This window comes from Salvia splendens, chromosome 15 (assembly GCF_004379255.2).
Source record: "Salvia splendens isolate huo1 chromosome 15, SspV2, whole genome shotgun sequence".
In the NCBI taxonomy this organism is placed as follows: Eukaryota; Viridiplantae; Streptophyta; class Magnoliopsida; order Lamiales; family Lamiaceae; genus Salvia; species Salvia splendens.
The window spans coordinates 7,687,427-7,705,682 of record NC_056046.1 but is presented as its reverse complement, the minus strand read 5'-3'; the positions used below and the strand labels follow the sequence as shown (position 1 = coordinate 7,705,682).

The 18,256-nt window shown below is 37.8% G+C and overlaps 2 protein-coding genes across 5 annotated transcripts; both read left to right on the top strand.

Annotated features, from left to right (window-relative positions):
• Positions 1-926: 926 nt before the first annotated feature.
• Positions 927-8,994, top strand: LOC121769336 (pre-mRNA-splicing factor ATP-dependent RNA helicase DEAH7-like). The gene is made up of 18 exons (XM_042166113.1): positions 927-1,113; positions 1,594-1,679; positions 2,722-2,775; positions 2,866-3,001; positions 3,098-3,322; positions 3,416-3,486; positions 3,749-4,109; positions 4,280-4,453; positions 4,547-4,662; positions 4,804-4,901; positions 4,993-5,101; positions 5,432-5,609; positions 5,714-5,943; positions 6,047-6,223; positions 6,346-6,417; positions 6,517-6,693; positions 6,968-7,029; positions 7,115-8,994. The coding sequence occupies exons 3-18, from the start codon at positions 2,770-2,772 to the stop codon at positions 8,859-8,861; spliced, it is 3,939 nt and encodes a 1,312-aa protein (XP_042022047.1). The 5' UTR covers positions 927-1,113; positions 1,594-1,679; positions 2,722-2,769; the 3' UTR covers positions 8,862-8,994.
• Positions 8,995-10,085: 1,091 nt separating this feature from the next.
• LOC121768080 lies at positions 10,086-13,947 on the top strand. 4 transcript variants are annotated; one of them, XM_042164435.1, is made up of 7 exons: positions 10,090-10,458; positions 10,557-10,760; positions 11,055-11,113; positions 11,370-12,786; positions 12,869-13,005; positions 13,079-13,205; positions 13,278-13,947. In XM_042164435.1, the coding sequence occupies exons 2-6, from the start codon at positions 10,640-10,642 to the stop codon at positions 13,130-13,132; spliced, it is 1,788 nt and encodes a 595-aa protein (XP_042020369.1). In that variant the 5' UTR covers positions 10,090-10,458; positions 10,557-10,639; the 3' UTR covers positions 13,133-13,205; positions 13,278-13,947. The 4 variants fall into 4 exon arrangements, with proteins under 4 accessions (XP_042020367.1, XP_042020366.1, XP_042020369.1 ...); XM_042164433.1 differs by having other exon boundaries at positions 10,086-10,458; positions 10,613-10,760; positions 12,869-13,205; XM_042164432.1 differs by having other exon boundaries at positions 10,086-10,458; positions 12,869-13,205.
• Positions 13,948-18,256: the final 4,309 nt, after the last annotated feature.

The following is an 18,256-nucleotide window of genomic DNA, read 5'->3' as shown; positions in this document are numbered from 1 at the left end:
ACATATTTATTAGTGCTTTTGGCAATAAATCCAAATCATATACGTATATTTATGTTAATATTACCACCATTTAAATCCAAATTATTTATAGACTAATTATAGTTACAAAGATAAGTGATAAATTTATTGTATCCTATAGGCGTACACATATAGTACTTTAAGTATAGGACAGAAATTTTAAATTATAAAATAAAATATACCTTTAATGTTATTAATCATTTATTATAATATTGTCTATTTAAAAATATTGAATAATAAATAATTGCAAATAACCTAAATTTATTTAAATAAGAAGATGTCTTCTATCGTGATCTCATTTTCCAAACAAAAAAATGTTATACTCTCTCCATCCCATAAAAATATGTACACTTTTCATTTCCGTTTGTCTCATAAAAATATTGGTTTTCCCATTTATGAAAAATTATCCCTAATTCATTACCCACATACTACATCATCTATACCTTCTACCACTATGACTCATTATTACAACTAATAAACACTAATAATAACGTGAGTCCCACTATCTACTAATAATACTTTAACTACCATTTTTCTTATTTCTCTCTTATTTTACCAATTGTGTATTAATTCTCGTGTCATTTTAAATGCACATGTTTTTATACGACAGGAGAGAGTAATGAGATAAATTAGAAGAATAGTTAAATAAAATAAGTCCGATTTTGGTGTAATGAGATAATGAATTAGTAGTTTAACATCCTGTAAACGCACATGCAAGAAATTTATTCTATTTATATAATAATTCAATAATTTTATAATTAAACTTTAATGGTCAGTAAGATTGACTAATTATTTATACGTGGATATTTTTTAAAGTGTCAAATAATCATGCAAAATTTAGAAAATAAGTCGCGGGCTACATATATTCACTTTGGGCCTTATTGAAATAGTAGGAATAAAATAGAAAAGCCAAAGCCATAGAAAATTCTCCTTCCCTTCATCGCTCTTTCCTTCCCTCAATCTTGAACAAATAAGAAATGCCAAGCTCGCTGTTTGTTTGTACTTCTCTCTCATCCCCACACCACTCCCTCAAGCTCTTGTAATCATATTCGTGGTTTCGGTTCAATCGCAGCTGCTCTGCTTGATGCCAAAGTGGTATGCGGTGTTTCTGACTCGAATTCGTACTTATTTATTTTATTGGTATAAATTATTTCAGTTATTTTGAAGCTCCCGTGGTTTTTTGTGAAGTTTGGATCTTGCACATTCGATTGATTCAAAACGATTTTTTTTCAAGCCATCAATTTATTCGTTGAGGAGCTGAAGATATGATGCTGTAACTTGTTTTAATTGCAAATAGTTTACGAGTCAATTTGGGATGATGTAAATTAAAGCTTAGAGAGCGCCGACCTTTGGGTTCAAAACTTCAAATTGATAACTTAGTTTTCAATGGACGAAAATATCAATCAATTCTAAATCTATTAATAACTATTCATTCATTATTCTGTGATTGTTAACTCCATTTACAGTGAAAGAAAGTCCAAATCAGTGGACTTCTGCTCTCTGCCTCTCTCTCTCTCTCGCTCCTCTTGATTAGTCATTATCTCGCTCTCATCTTATCTGCAAATGCTACTGCAGACAATGAGATGACAAACTGGTAAAAGGATTGGAGAAACCGGAGCTCTGTTTACTATTTACTACTCCATCATTGCACTTGAATCTAGGTAAGTAACTTTAATTTGTCTCGAATTTAACTTCGTGGATGGAATGATTTGGTGTTGGTTTCAATTTCAATCACCTTTTATGCTTTGTGGAGAGTGAATTTGCTCTGTGTGATGTGAACTAATCAATAATCTCTTAGCTCTATTTGGTGATGTGTATAATCTGCTGCCTCTTTGTGTTTTTGCCTGTTCTAGATTGCATTTATCTAAAAAATAGTTTGTATTTCTGTTCGTAGTGTTGTTGTTGATGGGATATATCAAATGTTGATTCAGTTGTTGGGGGTTTGCTCGGTCAAGAGGCAGTTTATGAGCATGGCATGATATCTCTTTCAAGATATGGTTCTTAGGCTTAGGTCGAAGCACTGTAGAGGGGCTCAGTTAAGGTAGAAATTAGAATACATTGTCCATGTACAGGAGATAAGGCTTTGGCCTCCATCAGAAGCCTTAAGATCTGTCAAAAATTTGATGCTTCAATGGGAAATGGTAGTTAGTATTCTGGGGTGTATCTTCCTGCTGCTCAGAATTACAAAGTGTGCTTCACTGATTCTATCAAAATCCGTTGATCTTTAGCCTCATAATAAGTTTCAGAAGAACAATTTGGAGTTTAGCTTGTTTGTGCCGCGTAACGTAAGAATATGTCTAAACCGCAGCTTCTTTGTACGGCTGTGCTAAACCTTGCAGATTATGGCGTGATAGATAGTTTGTTAAGCATTAAAGTTTCATTGAACCCTAAGGGAGCTCTAGTGCAAGATGAGTTAGTTGTTTGGTATGCTGATGGTGGGACCATAAGTAGAAGTTTCAGTTAGGGCTGTGCATTCTGCCAAATAGGTTTTAATAGAATTCAACTGAGAAAATAGGATGCTGAATGCTGAACCGGATTGGTTGATTTGGTTTGGATTTTTAACTGAGCTTATGGAATTTACATGACTATGAAATTTTAGTAGTATTTGTTTTTATTTACTTTATTTGATATAGTTTTGAAATAACTAGATGCCAATCAGTGTTATCTCTGGGATTTATTTGATAAATGTTTACTTGAATGCAGATAAGGTTATTAAGAGAGCTGTGGTAGAAAAAGGCCACCCAAGTAGAAATGGAGGTTTGTTTTGTGTAATAATTAAGCATGATCTTTAGCTAATGACACGTGTTTATTTGTGCAACAAAATTTGAGTTGTTTCTTTTGATTTAGGGAAACGGAAAAGACAAGGAATATGATTTGGATAAGATCACCGATACTCTAGCTCCAGAAGACTCTACTGTTGGTGGCCTGCTTGTTCCAGGGAAGGATAGAGTGGTTTTTAGACCACTTAAAAAATCAGTTTTAGGTATGATTTTATACATTTATTGGCTCAAAGAAGTACTTTAAATTGGAAGGTAGACAATTGTTATCTTTTCTCATATTATTGTTTATTATTTTGCAGGACTAGACATGCTTGCCAATGCAAAGCGAATGGAGTCAAAGGCTGATGGTTCATTTAAAAAACCAAAAGAAAGAGTTGCTTCGATTGCTTCATCACTAGATGAAGGTGAGGATTTGCCTGCTTCTTCAGGAATAACTGATGTGGAGAATGTCACGTCTAGTAGTCTACGGAGTTACAGCAATAGGAAATACCGTGAATCAGCTTCAAACGAGACTTCTAATTTAGGTAAGTGATGATTATTATTGGTGTATGTTTTTTTATATAAAAAACCCCCCCTTCTGTTTCTGTGTTCTTTAGCTTTTCTTCCTACATTTTCAGGAAGTGTTGTTACTGGAGAAGCAAACGCAGTTGAAGCATCCCCCCGGCATCATTCAGATAGACATATGAATGTACATTTTTTTCCTTATGGTTCTTTTGGATACTAAAAATCGTATAAGAATTCATGTTCTGCATGCTACTTCCAATTATTGATTCTGCCTTTCTATCTGAAAGTTTTTAACAACAGTTATTGTAGTAGTAGCTAAGTGCACTATGCACTCTAGAACTGAAAAGCACATGTTTTCTTCCCGGTTGCTAGCATAATAATAATGGTGATGGGTCAATGCCGATTGCTAATTGATGTATATTTAATTCTCTTTTTGTATTTTTTAGGTGCGGACTGAATCTGTTGAAAGTTCAAGGAGTAGGAGTCCTAGTTCTGATTATACCAGAAGTGATAGAGATCGAAGTAAATATGATGAGCACTACAGAAGCTCTGACAGGGAAGCGAGGACCCCTAGAGATAGATATGGCTCTGACCAGGAAGGGAGGACCCATAGAGATAGATATGGCTCTGGCCGGGAAGGGAGGACTCCTAGAGATAGATATGGCTCTGACCGGGAAGGGAGGACCCCTAGCGATAGATATGGCTATGACAGGGAAGGGATGACCCCAAGAGAGTCCTCTCGTGGTCAAGAAAAAGAACATGATGGGAGAAAAAGAGGTAGATACGACAGGTCCATGAGAACACCTGGTATGCCTTATTCTCTATTTTCACTGTTTAATGCTTTTATGTATATAACAACTATTTGCTAAGATGTTTGAGATAAAATTTAGTTCACATCTTCTAATTCTTGCATCGAATGTATAATGAACTTTGTTAAGGCTAGGTTTTTCAACATAATGTGATGCATATCATTGTAGTCAGGTCTGACTGGGATGATGGAAGATGGGAGTGGGAAGAATCCCCGCGTCGTGATGGTCACAATTCTAGCAGCAGACATTATCGGCCTTCTCCATCCCCCATGCTTGTTGGGGCCTCACCTGATGCTCGGCTTGTTTCTCCATGGTTGGGAGGGCGTACTCCTAATTCTTCAGGTAAGTCTCACAAACCTGTCATAACTCGTAGGCTGAAATTTTAAATTATCTTGTTCAGTAACTTGAAAGGACTTTTCTGCATGCGGGCAACAGCTGCATCTCCTTGGGATAGCTATGCTCCTTCCCCTACTCCAATTCGGGCATCTGGGACATCTCTTAGGTCTGCAAGCTCCCGATATGGTGGGAGATCCAATCAGGCTTACCCTAAGGTATAAAGGCTCTTTCTTTTCCAACTCTTTCTCTCTTTTGATTCTCCTGAACCCCGTCCTAACAGTTATGATTTATTGTTTGCCTTAACATCTTATTATTCTAACGCATTTCCATTTTCTATGTATGTTTTCTTGTTTTAGGATGGCGAAATTGAACCAGAAAGTACATCTGAAGACCAGAATCATGAGATAACAGAAAGTATGCGTTTAGAGATGGAATACAACTCTGATCGTGCATGGTAATATAATCTGGATATTTTTGCTGATTGTTGACAGGTTGCTTCTTATATAATCTGAATATTTCTCATTACAAATGAATCATGTCTGCAGGTATGATCGAGAAGAAGGCGGCACTGTTTATGACGCTGATAGCTCCTCTGCTTTTCTCGGCGACGATGCGTCTTTTCAGAAAAAAGAAGCAGAGTTGGCTAAGAGATTGGTATAGTTCCTAATAGCTTTAGTTTGGTGATGTATTTCCCTTGTGGCCCAACTGATCCTTTATATTCTAAGTTCTAACTATCAGTGACTATTAACTTTTGTTCTCGATGATGGCAATGGTGGTTAATTCTAGAATCTCAGCAATGGCCTTTGATCCTAAACATGTGAACAGTTTTTTGGCTTTTGTGGGGTGCATGTGTGTATAATGTAATTCAGTTCTTATGTAATGTGGTTTAGGCGTTAGTCCTGAACTAGTATAACTATAAGTATTCATATAGCTTGTTTTTATTTCTCATGCTACTCTATAATCTAACCAATTCTGTTTTGGTAGGTGAGAAGAGATGGGACTAAGATGACTCTTGCACAGAGCAAAAAACTTTCGCAGCTAACTGCTGATAATGCTCAGTGGGAGGATAGACAACTTATGAGATCAGGTGCTGTCAGAGGAACTGAGGTGCAGACAGAGTTTGATGATGAGGAAGAACGAAAGGTTATTCTTCTTGTGCATGGTATGCCCAAATCTTACGCTTGGATGTTCTATGATGTCCTGATTTTCACTTTGAAGCAAAACTGTTATATTTTTTATTCAGACTCTAAATATCTCGTTTAACAGATACAAAACCCCCTTTTCTCGATGGGAGAATTGTTTTCACAAAGCAAGCTGAGCCTGTTATGCCATTGAAAGACCCTACGTCCGATATGGCTATAATATCACGGAAGGGCTCCAATCTGGTCAGGGAAATTCGTGAAAAACAAAGCATGAATAAGTCCAGACAACGGTTTTGGGAGCTTGCTGGTTCTAATCTTGGCAATATTCTTGGTGTTGAGAAAACTGCCGAACAGGTATGCAGCATTCAGAATCTAAATAATGCATTGTTAGGTATTCTGCCATTATTTTTGGCATTTGTCAGTGAAGCTCTGAACTTTTTTTTGCATTGCTTACTAGGTTGACGCAGATACTGCTGAAGTTGGCGAACAAGGTGAAATTGATTTCAAACAGGATGCAAAATTTGCACAACATTTAAAAAAAGGAGAGGGAGTCAGTGATTTCGCTAAGTCAAAAACGTTGGCGCAACAGCGACAATATTTGCCCATCTTTTCTATCCGAGAAGAGTTACTGCAGGTATGAGTTGTTTGTTGAGCTCTTCTGCTATGCTTAATTGATTAAAGTAGAGACATTGTAGTATTCCGCATTTTGATAGTTTATGTGGGTATTTGTTATTTAATGTCATCTTTTAACTACAGGTAATCCGCGAAAACCAAGTGATCGTAGTGGTTGGTGAAACTGGTTCAGGAAAGACAACACAACTAACACAGGTATGTTTAAAGACATATTTATAAAAATATTTGTCTGAATTTGTGTTTGTATATCTTAAAGATATTTGTTTCAATCATGACATTACTTTCCCTGCACAGTATCTTCACGAAGATGGATACACAAACAATGGCATTGTTGGTTGCACACAACCAAGGCGTGTGGCCGCCATGAGTGTTGCAAAAAGAGTCAGTGAAGAGATGGAAACTGAACTTGGTGATAAAGTTGGATATGCCATACGTTTTGAGGATGTCACCGGGCCTAACACTGTTATTAAGGTATTGACTTCTTATCCCTTGTCATTTGCACTCGATTTTATGCTTGTCCTGGCTAGTATCTGTTTGATACAAGAGTATGCTCTACAAGTACTTCCATTTCACTTTCAATCAGCTGCACTATGCACAATCTGCTGCAACTGGTCGTGCATATGAGTGGATTCGTCCGTCTATTGGCTTGATCTGCGAGTACATTCGTCTAGAAACTGGAATACTCAGTTGAAGTCTCTAATTCTCAATTAACAGTTCTTAAAACAAGTGATCTATTGTCTTGCAGTACATGACTGACGGTGTGTTGCTGAGGGAGACACTAAAAGATTCAGACCTGGAAAAATACCGGTATGCATTTCTTGAATTGAAGGTTGTTTTGAGCAATGCCTGTTGTGTGAATAGTTGTGTTAACCCTTTTATCTTTGTCATGTAGCGTCATTGTGATGGATGAAGCGCACGAGCGGTCTCTAAGCACTGATGTACTTTTCGGTATCCTCAAGAAAGTCGTGGCCAGGCGTCGTGATTTCAAGCTTATTGTGACTTCTGCTACTCTAAATGCTCAAAAGTTTTCGGATTTTTTTGGGAGCGTACCTATATTTCACATTCCTGGGAGGACATTTCCGGTTCAGACATTGTACAGTAAGTCACCTTGTGAAGATTACGTTGAAGGTGCAGTAAAACAGGCGATGACGATTCACATCACGAGTGCTCCTGGCGACATCCTAATCTTCATGACCGGGCAAGATGAGATTGAGGCGACATGTTATGCTCTTCAAGAACGTATGGAACAACTCGCTTCCAAAAAGGAAGCTCCAAAGCTGCTAATCCTTCCCATATACTCCCAGCTTCCTGCTGACTTGCAAGCAAAGATTTTTGAGAATGCTGAAGATGGAGCTCGCAAGTGTATTGTTGCTACAAATATTGCTGAGACGTCGTTGACTGTCGATGGGATCTTCTATGTCATTGACTCGGGTTATGGTAAGATAAAAGTCTATAACCCCCGTATGGGTATGGATGCTCTCCAAGTCTTTCCTGTTAGTCGCGCTGCTGCTGATCAGCGTGCTGGACGGGCTGGAAGAACTGGGCCGGGGACTTGCTACCGTCTTTATACAGAGAGCGCTTATCTGAACGAAATGCTACCAAGTCCAGTCCCAGAAATCCAGAGAACCAACTTGGGAAATGTGGTTTTGCTGCTCAAGAGTTTGAAAATCGACAACCTTTTAGATTTCGACTTCATGGATCCTCCTCCACAAGAAAACATCCTCAACTCCATGTACCAGCTGTGGGTGTTGGGTGCTCTCAACAACGTCGGAGATCTGACAGATATAGGTTGGAAGATGGTGGAGTTTCCGTTGGATCCCCCCTTGGCCAAGATGCTTCTAATGGGAGAGCAGCTCCAGTGCATCGACGAGGTTCTAACAATCGTGTCAATGCTTTCAGTGCCCTCTGTTTTCTTCCGACCCAAGGACCGCGTGGAAGAGAGCGACGCCGCAAGGGAAAAATTCTTTGTCCCGGAATCTGACCACCTCACGCTCCTAAATGTGTACAAGCAATGGAAGTCGAACAACTACCGGGGGGACTGGTGCAACGACCATTTCCTGCACGTGAAAGGCTTGCGCAAGGCTAGAGAGGTAAGATCCCAGCTCCTCGACATTCTCAAGACACTCAAGATCCCACTCACGTCGTGTGGGCTCGACTGGGATGTAGTGAGAATGGCCATATGCTCGGCGTACTTCCACAACTCGGCTCGCCTCAAGGGTGTCGGGGAGTATGTCAACTGCAGAAACGGGATGCCCTGTCACCTCCATCCGAGCAGCGCCTTGTACGGCTTGGGGTACACTCCGGACTATGTCGTCTACCATGAGCTGGTCCTCACGGCTAAAGAATACATGCAGTGTGCCACAGCTGTTGAGCCGCAGTGGCTGGCTGAGCTCGGACCCATGTTTTTCTCGGTGAAGGACTCGGATACGTCGATGATCGAGCACAAGAAGAAGCAGAAGCAGGAGAAGAGTGCGATGGAGGAGGAGATGGAGAGTTTGAGGAAGGTACAAGAGGATAAGGAGAGAGAGAGGAAAGAGGAAGAGAAGAAGAAGAGGCAGAAGGAGCAACAGCAAGTTTCCTTGCCTGGGTTGAAGAGAGGGGCTTCAACATATCTCAGGCCCAAAAGGCTTGGGCTGTAACTTCTTTTTCGAGAGTATATATTATACATTTGAATTTGTGGCCCAATTTTATATAGAGAGCTAACGATATACTGTACTTATATGAAATCATATTTGGAATAGCAATCTAATTCAATCTTTTACTCTCCAAGTACACCGTTAGTTAACTTTATATTATGTGAAAATAATTTTTTGTTAGAATATAATTCACTAAATTTTAGTGGGAGGCCGTGAAATATAATGAATTAAATTTGACCATCATTTACATATGGTTTTTCTTCACCCTCAATTAAATACTAGTAGTAGTAACGTTTATTTGACACATTTTAGTGCTATTTTTCATTTCTTATCATAAAATTAATCCTGCACCTTCGGTGATGATTGTGATATTATTATTTATTTTAGATAATGAATTAAAGTTTTTAAAATAATGAATTAATGTTTGTGGGTCTACTCTACTCATTGTGATTAAACTCGTCGGTCCTGAACACCCAAAAACCACCGACTCTAATACTGTACAAACAAAATAAATACTTATATTTTAACATATTCTAGTACATCCACATTTATTAAAGTATTAAGACAAAATTGCACCGTTGAGTAATAGTAGTTCAGTCTACTCTATTGTGTACTTAATGACGAGGTAAAAATAGATTAGCAAAACGTTTTTCCTCTAATTAATAAGTTTGAGATTCAAACTTCAAACGATCTCAATTATACGTGTATATCTGAAAAAAGAAACCTTTTAATATAACAATAACATACAAAATAGTTTAATTACTCCTATAATATATACATACCGGTATCCACAGACAACAAATTAATTAGGCGCGTAATACTCAACCAACAAAAAAAAGAAAAAAAAATGGATTCAATAGTCTCTATTCGCCTAATTTGCAAGAGTCCAAGACCACCAACTCGCAATAATGTACCTAATCAAATTTAATACTCCATGAATTCACATCTAAATCTCCCATCACTGTGAATGGGTATATATCAATTAGGTAATGCCACGTAAACTACAAATGCAACATTTCATTAATAAAAATATACTACTAAACTGTGTCAGCTAATTTCACTGAAAGACTAACCAAAATTAATACTCAGCTTTGAAGTTTGAAGTGCAGACTGTAAGGTTGGTGAGTTTTTAACTTTTAAAGAAGATGGAATCAAATAGGTCTAGTAGTCCTGATTTCTTTTAAATAATCTAGAAGGATATGACAGCACCTAGCTTGTCACCATCTCCATGCGTGTTGATATTAAAATAAGGCCGTTTCTTGTCTATACAAACTACAAATGAGTTGAATTTTTTGGAGGAAATAAATGCTGTTTTGGCCTTAAATTATGTTCAATGTCACACCAAGTCATAAACTAATAATACCTATTTGAATCAGCACAAATTATGCCCTTTTAGTGGCTTCAAATGATGCCTTGTATTCCCACCCCAGCACCCCTGAAATATATGCATGATTTGCATTGTTGTTAGGGAACTGTGAAAATGCGGAAGATGCTTAGAAATTGGCAGTTTTGAGTGAGTTGTCCAAGCTCCATGACATGGTTAGGAAGCAGTTGATGAAAATGGGGAAGATGCTTAGAAATTGGCATTTGGCAGTTTTGAGTGAGTTGTTACATATTTATATCTTGCACTCCATGTATTTGAGGAATGTCTCCACTCATAATAATCCTCTTATCATTTGTCTCTGTTTTTGTGTGCAGTTTTCTGATTCTCATGTAGTATAACTTATTTGTACTGAATCAGTTCTTGGCCATAGAATTCAATACAGTTTAGACACATAATCATGGCTAGAAGATCATCGCGAATTCATGAAGTAAGCGAGGGAAGTGAACTGAGCTGTATGTGGGGATTGTTCAGCATCCTCGAATCATGCCAAGGTCGTCCAGCAAGCAGAAACATCATTGGTAAGATTCGGTATACATCTTATATTCGTATCATGTCAGTTTTATGTACTCTGGTTAGGCAAAGTTGGAGTGTGATTGGTGATGGTAGGTTTATGAGTCAAATTGTTAGGTGGTGGTATTTATGAATATGGAGATCAAAGTTAGCAATGGGATTTTATGCCATAAATGCATATATCTTGTATGGTCCTTGTTGAAATGCAACTAGCTATATGTCTAAAGATGGGGCATTCTTAAAACATCATGCCCCTTTGTACTATCAATGATTTATTACAGATTTTCTGTGGTTTTCGACAGATTATCCGAGACCAATTAACGCCGTTGCTAGTTTTGATGAAGAATGTCAAATGATTCTTGTAAGCTTTCTGTTCATTCTCAGTCTATTATTCTTCTTTCATTGTGATTTGGTGTCTTGAAATTTTTTTCTTTAAATTAGAAGTGAATAGAAACAGACAGATCTACTCCCCTGAGCTGTCGTAATCTTTCTTTTTGAGGAATCGAATATATATAAGTTTATCCATATTGAGAGATTTTTGTATCCAAAATGTATCAGTCTTGATTAGTATTTCAAGAAAATGATACTGAATTAGTTTATCATTTGTTTTGCTTCAGAAGGGGGAAGGTCAGAGAAGTAGTAGCGTTCGAATTGATGGTGAAGGAAGAAGCGTGAGGAGCTGCAGTGGAGACGAGATGCCCGTTAAGCAGCAGAAGAGCAAACAAGCCATAGTCAAGAGACAGCCATATGGTAAAACAGAGGGTGAACTTGTTGATCATTGGCTGTCAAACACCCATAAGACAACTAGGAAAAGCAGCCAAAGCGTCTATCTGCCATCTTCTTCCTGTTGCTTGAACAGTGAAGTTAGGTTGATGAACGAGCTACCTTCGACTTCAGCTGAAAAAAAATCCCTTGATAAGATAACTCTTGCTGCAATTTTAGGCGCAGCCTGTGCTCAGAATCACCAGAAAGAGATTCAGCTTTCAGAATATCTACAAAGAAATAGCTATCTTGGAAAGTATGGTGATAATAGGGTTGATGATATTAGCATCAAGCAAGTTCGGGCAAGGGCGAAGGCTCTTGTTGATCAAATGTATGTCGACAGAAGGTTTGTTTTTGGAGAAGGGAGGGACGCTGAGTACAAATTATTCTCTAACGCATTGGAAGTGTTGAACTCGAAGAATAAGGTTGAGAAAGATACAATCAAGTCAGTACTAAGTGAGGATAGCACTCCTGATAAGTCTGGAAGCACGTTGGCAATGGATGGGGCAAGCATGAACGATTATTTATGGCGTAAGATCGATTATCAGCTCAAGTACTCTTCGAAAGCAAATTTCACAGCCCAGCCACCTGATAAAATAGTAATACTGAAGCCAGCTCCCCGAAATGGGAAGCATCCGGGGAACTTGACCAGCAGCTGCTCGTCGTTGCAGCTTCCTTTCAAATCAAGTAGAAGAGTATCTGTGGAGAGAACAGCTTCCTTCTCTTTCAGAGAGATCAAGAAAAAACTGAAACATTCATTTGGAGTCACCAAAAAGGAAAACAGGAACTGCTGCAATTCCTCTACCAATGCTGAGAAGGAAGGAAAGGTGTTGATGAAACCAGAGCCCAAATCCAGTAGGGGATCCGATATACCTCGTGTGGCTGATACCACGCGTAGAAAATTATACATCTCAAGAGATAGATCTTCTGACAAAAAGGAATGTGATGTGATCTTGGAGGCGAAGAGGCACCTCTCCACAAGATTGAATAATCTGAACTCCGTGGAGGCAGACACCAGTAGAAAAAACCCGAGAACCCTGGAGCGGATCCTCTCCTCACCTGAGCACGACTCCTGGCCCTTCAGCCCGAGAAGAGACAGCCTATACTGTCCCGGTTCTGCAGAGATGAGATTTTGTCCGTACAACACCTCGCCTAGAGCCAGTGATAGCAGTTGCCATGAACGAAATGAAATAAGATCGAAAACAGAGGTTGCATCGTTGCAGACAGCTGAAGATACCAATGTTTCTACTGCAGAAAAAATGAGATGTGATGGTAGGAAGCTGCCCTGTTTCTGATATGATCATTAGCTTTTCAATCAATATGCTTATATACCATATTTTTGCATACTTCCTAGGTGAATCAAAGACTGCAGAAATGGGCAACTACCTTCAACCTGCATCACATGTTTCGGTAGAAGTCCTCAGCGAAACAACCCATTCAGACACAGTCAACGAACAGAAATGTGATGGTACTGCAATTCATTCAGTGATGGTAAGTGCTTCATCCCTCTCCCAACATAACATTTTCCTTTTTATTGACCTTCTAAAATGTTGCAACTTTGCAGGCTTCTTCGAACGATCACCACATAGATTTGGTTGAAAACATCAAATTTCAATAAGAGCACCAAAGCCCAGTTTCTGTCCTTGAGCCATTCTTCGTAGACAGTCCACCAACAATCTCACTTCAAACCGGTAAGCTCGCCATTGTCAAGACTCAAGACCCCATTTGCGTCTTACTAACTAGTACTCAAATCATCTTCTCAGGCAGAAAGCAACTGCAGCCACATCGCCTTGACTTCGAAGAGTGCTCATTCATATCATCTCCTCAGCACACACCGGCCAGTGCTCATCCCTGCAGCGACAAACACCTCTGCCAATACGTGCAGTTGGTGATGGAGGCCTCCTCCTTAGATTGGGATCACCTATCAGAGATCATATCCCAACCTGAACATATGCTCCTTCATGAAACCTTATTCGATGAAGTCGAGTTTCCACCCCTCGGCTGCTACTACGACCCTAAGCTTCTGTTTGATCGGATAAACGAAGTGCTATTGGAGATTTACAAATGCCATTTTTGCTCTCCACCTTTTGCCCCGTCCAAGACGAGGTCCGTACCACTGGCTGAAGCAGTTCTTGATGAGATATTGGCAGAAACTGATTACTTTCTGCTTCCCACGAGAGACAGGAGAAGCTTGGATGAGATTGTCTTACAAGATGCAAAATGTGGACCGTGGCTTGATGATATTCGATTCGATAAAGAGCGTGTTGTGGTTGATATTTCAGAAGCTCTGATGGAGGGTTTTTTGCTTGATACGCTGCTTCAGTTTCATAGATGACAAGTTTGGTTTCTTTATAGTGTAAATCTTTCTTTTTTTCTTTTTGGTTTTGAGTTGAATGTGAACCAGCATGTTGCAGTGAATTGTTTGTTTTTCCATCTCCATCAGTTAATAGGAATACGTTGTGTATATTCGTAGGGATATCAATTCAGCTTATAATTAATGATGGAATTACGTAAGAAATGCTACAAACCTCTGCAAAATAAAACTATTACCTTGATTCTCTGTGGTTATTCACGATCTATGGCCTCAAAATGATTCCTACTTTTATTTCGAAAAGTGTTTTTATTGTAGTGAATGTGAATCCCAATGTATCGAAAAGATGAATGTAAAAGGGAGTGTAATTTTGATGGATGCGCTTCAAATAAGTTTGAGATGTGGAGATTGAAATTATATTTGACGATTGTATTGCTCGACCAACAACTTTGATTTTATTCATCAATGATTTTTGTCAATGCGTTAGAAAGCCTTTTTGAGGTTTTATACTATTTTTTTATTCGGCTGATTTTGATAATTTTTTAAAGTTGGATTTGGATTAAAAATGGTACTTTTTGATGATTTAGTCACCTTTAAACACGAGCCAAATAAATGGTACTACTATCACAAAAATAAATATATAAATAAATAGTATGGCATGAAACCATGATTATATTTGTATAGTGTGTAATATCCCAAACGCTAATACGAAATTAAAACGTGTGGACAAATATTGAGAGCAGACATGTTGAGTGTTTTCAAGGGAAGTGATTGGAATGGGAAATTCAAAGAGAAAACAAGGCGGGTATTGGAAGCTGAGAACTAGGCTTCAGAGATGAAGTTTTAATTGTTGAAGCAGAAGAATTCAGCATACTGAATCTGAATATATGGTTGCAGATTATGAATGATAGTAACATAGTAGTAAAATGAAAGATGTACTGATTATATCAACTTAAATTACATTTCTACCCTCGCCTCGTCCATTGCTACTATGCTTCGTCTCTATGACATGGGGCAGGCTATGGTAATTTTGCCTACTCTGCTAGTTACAACTCATCCCTAAATGTGTGACCATTCTCATGAAAAATATAAGTTCATATCAAATTTCAGAGGTGATTTCATACAATATCCTAATTCTATTTATTTACATATAAAACAGAACGAGCAACAAGATGGTTCACATGGTCCCCACATGAAATATTGCATGAATGGAGAAGCGGACATGTCTGAGAAGGAAACACGAAAATGTGTACAGGGCATGGTGTCAAACCAATGGAAATTCCTAAATAAGGAATTTTTTTATGTTTCAGAAGGGGTCGTCTGAATTTGGCTATAATGTACACCTAGGATGAATCAAAGGCTATCGTTCCTTGAAGAACATATCAACACTACTAAGCTGTTCAACTAAGAGCAAGACCCAAGTGACTGAAAATATTCATTTGAAGAACACATCATCACTACTAAGATATTCAAATTGAGAGCACATGTATCAGTAAACTCAAGAGTACTAATGTATTAACCATATGATCAAATTAGTAATACAACTTATGAACCAAACATGTCCTTGGAACATTCGACTTATAACCGTATGATTCTACCAGCAAGGCAAATATTCATTTGAACCAATAGTACGACAAAATGTATGTAGTCATTTTCAACATAGGGCAAACTGAAAAACCTACTTTTTTGATGTCTTCTTCTTCGGGCCAGAAACAGCAGGCTGTGGCTTCGGGTGCTTCTCAGCCTCGCTTGGATCTAACCATTTGAGGGCTTGGCGATTGAAGAATGGCCAATTGGGAACTGTAAGCAGAGATGTCAACATCACACCAGCTGCATAGATCAACATCATCATCTGGAACGACCCCAACACATAGCCTGTGATAAATGCCACAACTGCAAAACACACTAACAAGAGCTGCATAAGGTGCTCTGCTAGCTTCTGCCCTTGCCAATCCATCTGCTGGCCAATCATTAAAACACAAGTTAATTACCTTAAACACTTTGATATCCATCAAAGGGACAATTATAAGAGTCTAAAACATATATCAACACAAAAGGCACATGTGACAAACATAGAATGATTTTTAACGAATTAGGGCTAGCCGTCTATCTAAAAGGGCAAAATAACTACAACAGAAGCAAACGAAAAAGAATTATCGCATTATCCTAGAAAAGATGAACCATACATCCTTTTTCTTAATTTAATCCAAACAAAAAAACTTATTTGCAGATTTTTATCCTCCCTTTATTGAGGAGATGAGGAGAGTTTATGTCACCAGTCTCTCTCTAATAAGCCAAGGGGCAACAAAGAACAAGGGAAGCTACTTTAAATGCTTGTTCCCCTGCTCTGAAGAAAAGGGAAAAACTACAAAACAATCAACTCCTAAAACCAAGTGGCAAGACGAAAAGCATAAGGACAACAAAAGACAAATACTCCCTCCGGTCCCACTTTAGGAGTCCCGATTGACAATTTTTGGGTGTCCCACTTTAGGAGTCCCAGTTGCAATATTCCATAAATGTTAATAGGCCCCACATTCCACTAACTTTTTTCTACTCACATTTTATTATAAAACTAATATATAAAAGTAGGACTCACATTCCAATATCTTTTTTCACCAACTTTCCTTTACATTTCTTAAAACTCGTGCCGAACTCAAATGGAACTCCTAAAGTGGGACGGAGGAAGTAATAAACAATGGCGATTTTATCCTACGACGGAAACCTTGGCAGTCCTCTTCTTCCTCCTATGAAGGAAAGGGATTGTAGCAAAAGGAAGATAATTTACAATTCCAAGACTAAGTTATGAAGCACATGTACACATTTCAGGCAGTGTTTCCATCCCCATCTCCATGATCCAAAGCTTATGAGTTTAAAAAATAGATAAGACAAGTAAATGAATACTACATATTTCAGTTTCAGCGAAATCAAGGCAGTTTCCAGCAAAATCATAACAACAAACCAGACAATGTCATTAATTTTCGCCACATTCCATCAAACACGCACTATCACGTTTAAAAAACAGATCCATGTCCATATCATCAAATCGATTCTGGCGTAACCAACTCCGCACAGAGGCTATTTTTGAAACTCGAATTTTGACCAATCGAATTTGTAAAATTCGCACTTTTACCAATCAGAATAGAAAACTTAAAATTAATCAGTATTAAAACGGATTTAGAACAGCTCAATCACAATCTCATTCGGATTCGATCATATACACAATCGAAACTCGAACACATAGTGTGTGTATGTGAAGGATTACTCACCGGAGAAATAGGAGTGTTACAGTGTAGAGGTAAGACACGATTTTGACTGAAGAGACGACCCAGCTGCAGTTATATTTATTTACCGTTATTCAAAGACCTTTGTGAAGAATTTTTGGGCCTTAATTGGGCTTTATATTTTCATGTTTTTCATTAAATTGATCATACTATTATTGAGACAAGTTTTGTAAATGAGAATCTAAGATTTATTAAATACAAATTGTCTGTATAATTTATCCATGCGTTGAATATAGACTGATTTGATTAAAAAGTGGTGCATTATAATTAACTATTTTTCCTAAATTGGATCTCGAATTAATGACAGGAGTCACAGGATTAGGGCTAAGTGGGTCGATACAGTATATTGTACTGAATATTTTGTATCGTTATCATATCGAAATCTTCGATATGAAAGAAAGAATTTCATATCGTTACCGTATCGAAAGTTTCAGCATACCGGATTTCAGTATACAAAAATTTCAGTATGGATAATATCTATATCATTACCGTATCGAAATTTCGGTATATCGTACTGAACTTCGGTATACCGTTCCGAACGGAATATCGAAATTAAATGGATATTCAATATATAGAAATAGTAAATATCAATAGCAACTCTTCCATAAAAAACACATAAAGATTTCAATGTAGACACCTTTATAATATTTCAAAGGCATTCGCCGTGATTAATACTATAACGTTATAGGACTACATTTTTTATTTAAAAGATTACAAATTAAAATGCGGATCATTAAAGTGACTTTTAATAGAAATCAAATCACTTTTGCTTCCCTCAGAAGAATAATGAATTCAATATTGATTCAGTGATCCTCAATAATAGTTTTCATTCTTGTTACTACTTACACATTTTTGCAAAAGATCAACAGTAAAGAAAAGAAAAATAAGTTCACAATCACAAAAGAAAGTGAATACTAGTAGCTTACTACAGAATCATGCTTCTAAAAACAAGTCCACATTCACAAAAGAAGGTGAATACTAGTAGCTTACTACAAAATCATGCTTCCATTGCTTAGATATAGACATTTTGTGATGCTTAAGGGTCAAATGGTTAACAATGGCTATATTGGTATTCATGCTAAAATAGGTAATAATGAGATTACTGGTTTAATAAATGAAGCAGAAAAAGATAGTGATATTGATAAGCGAG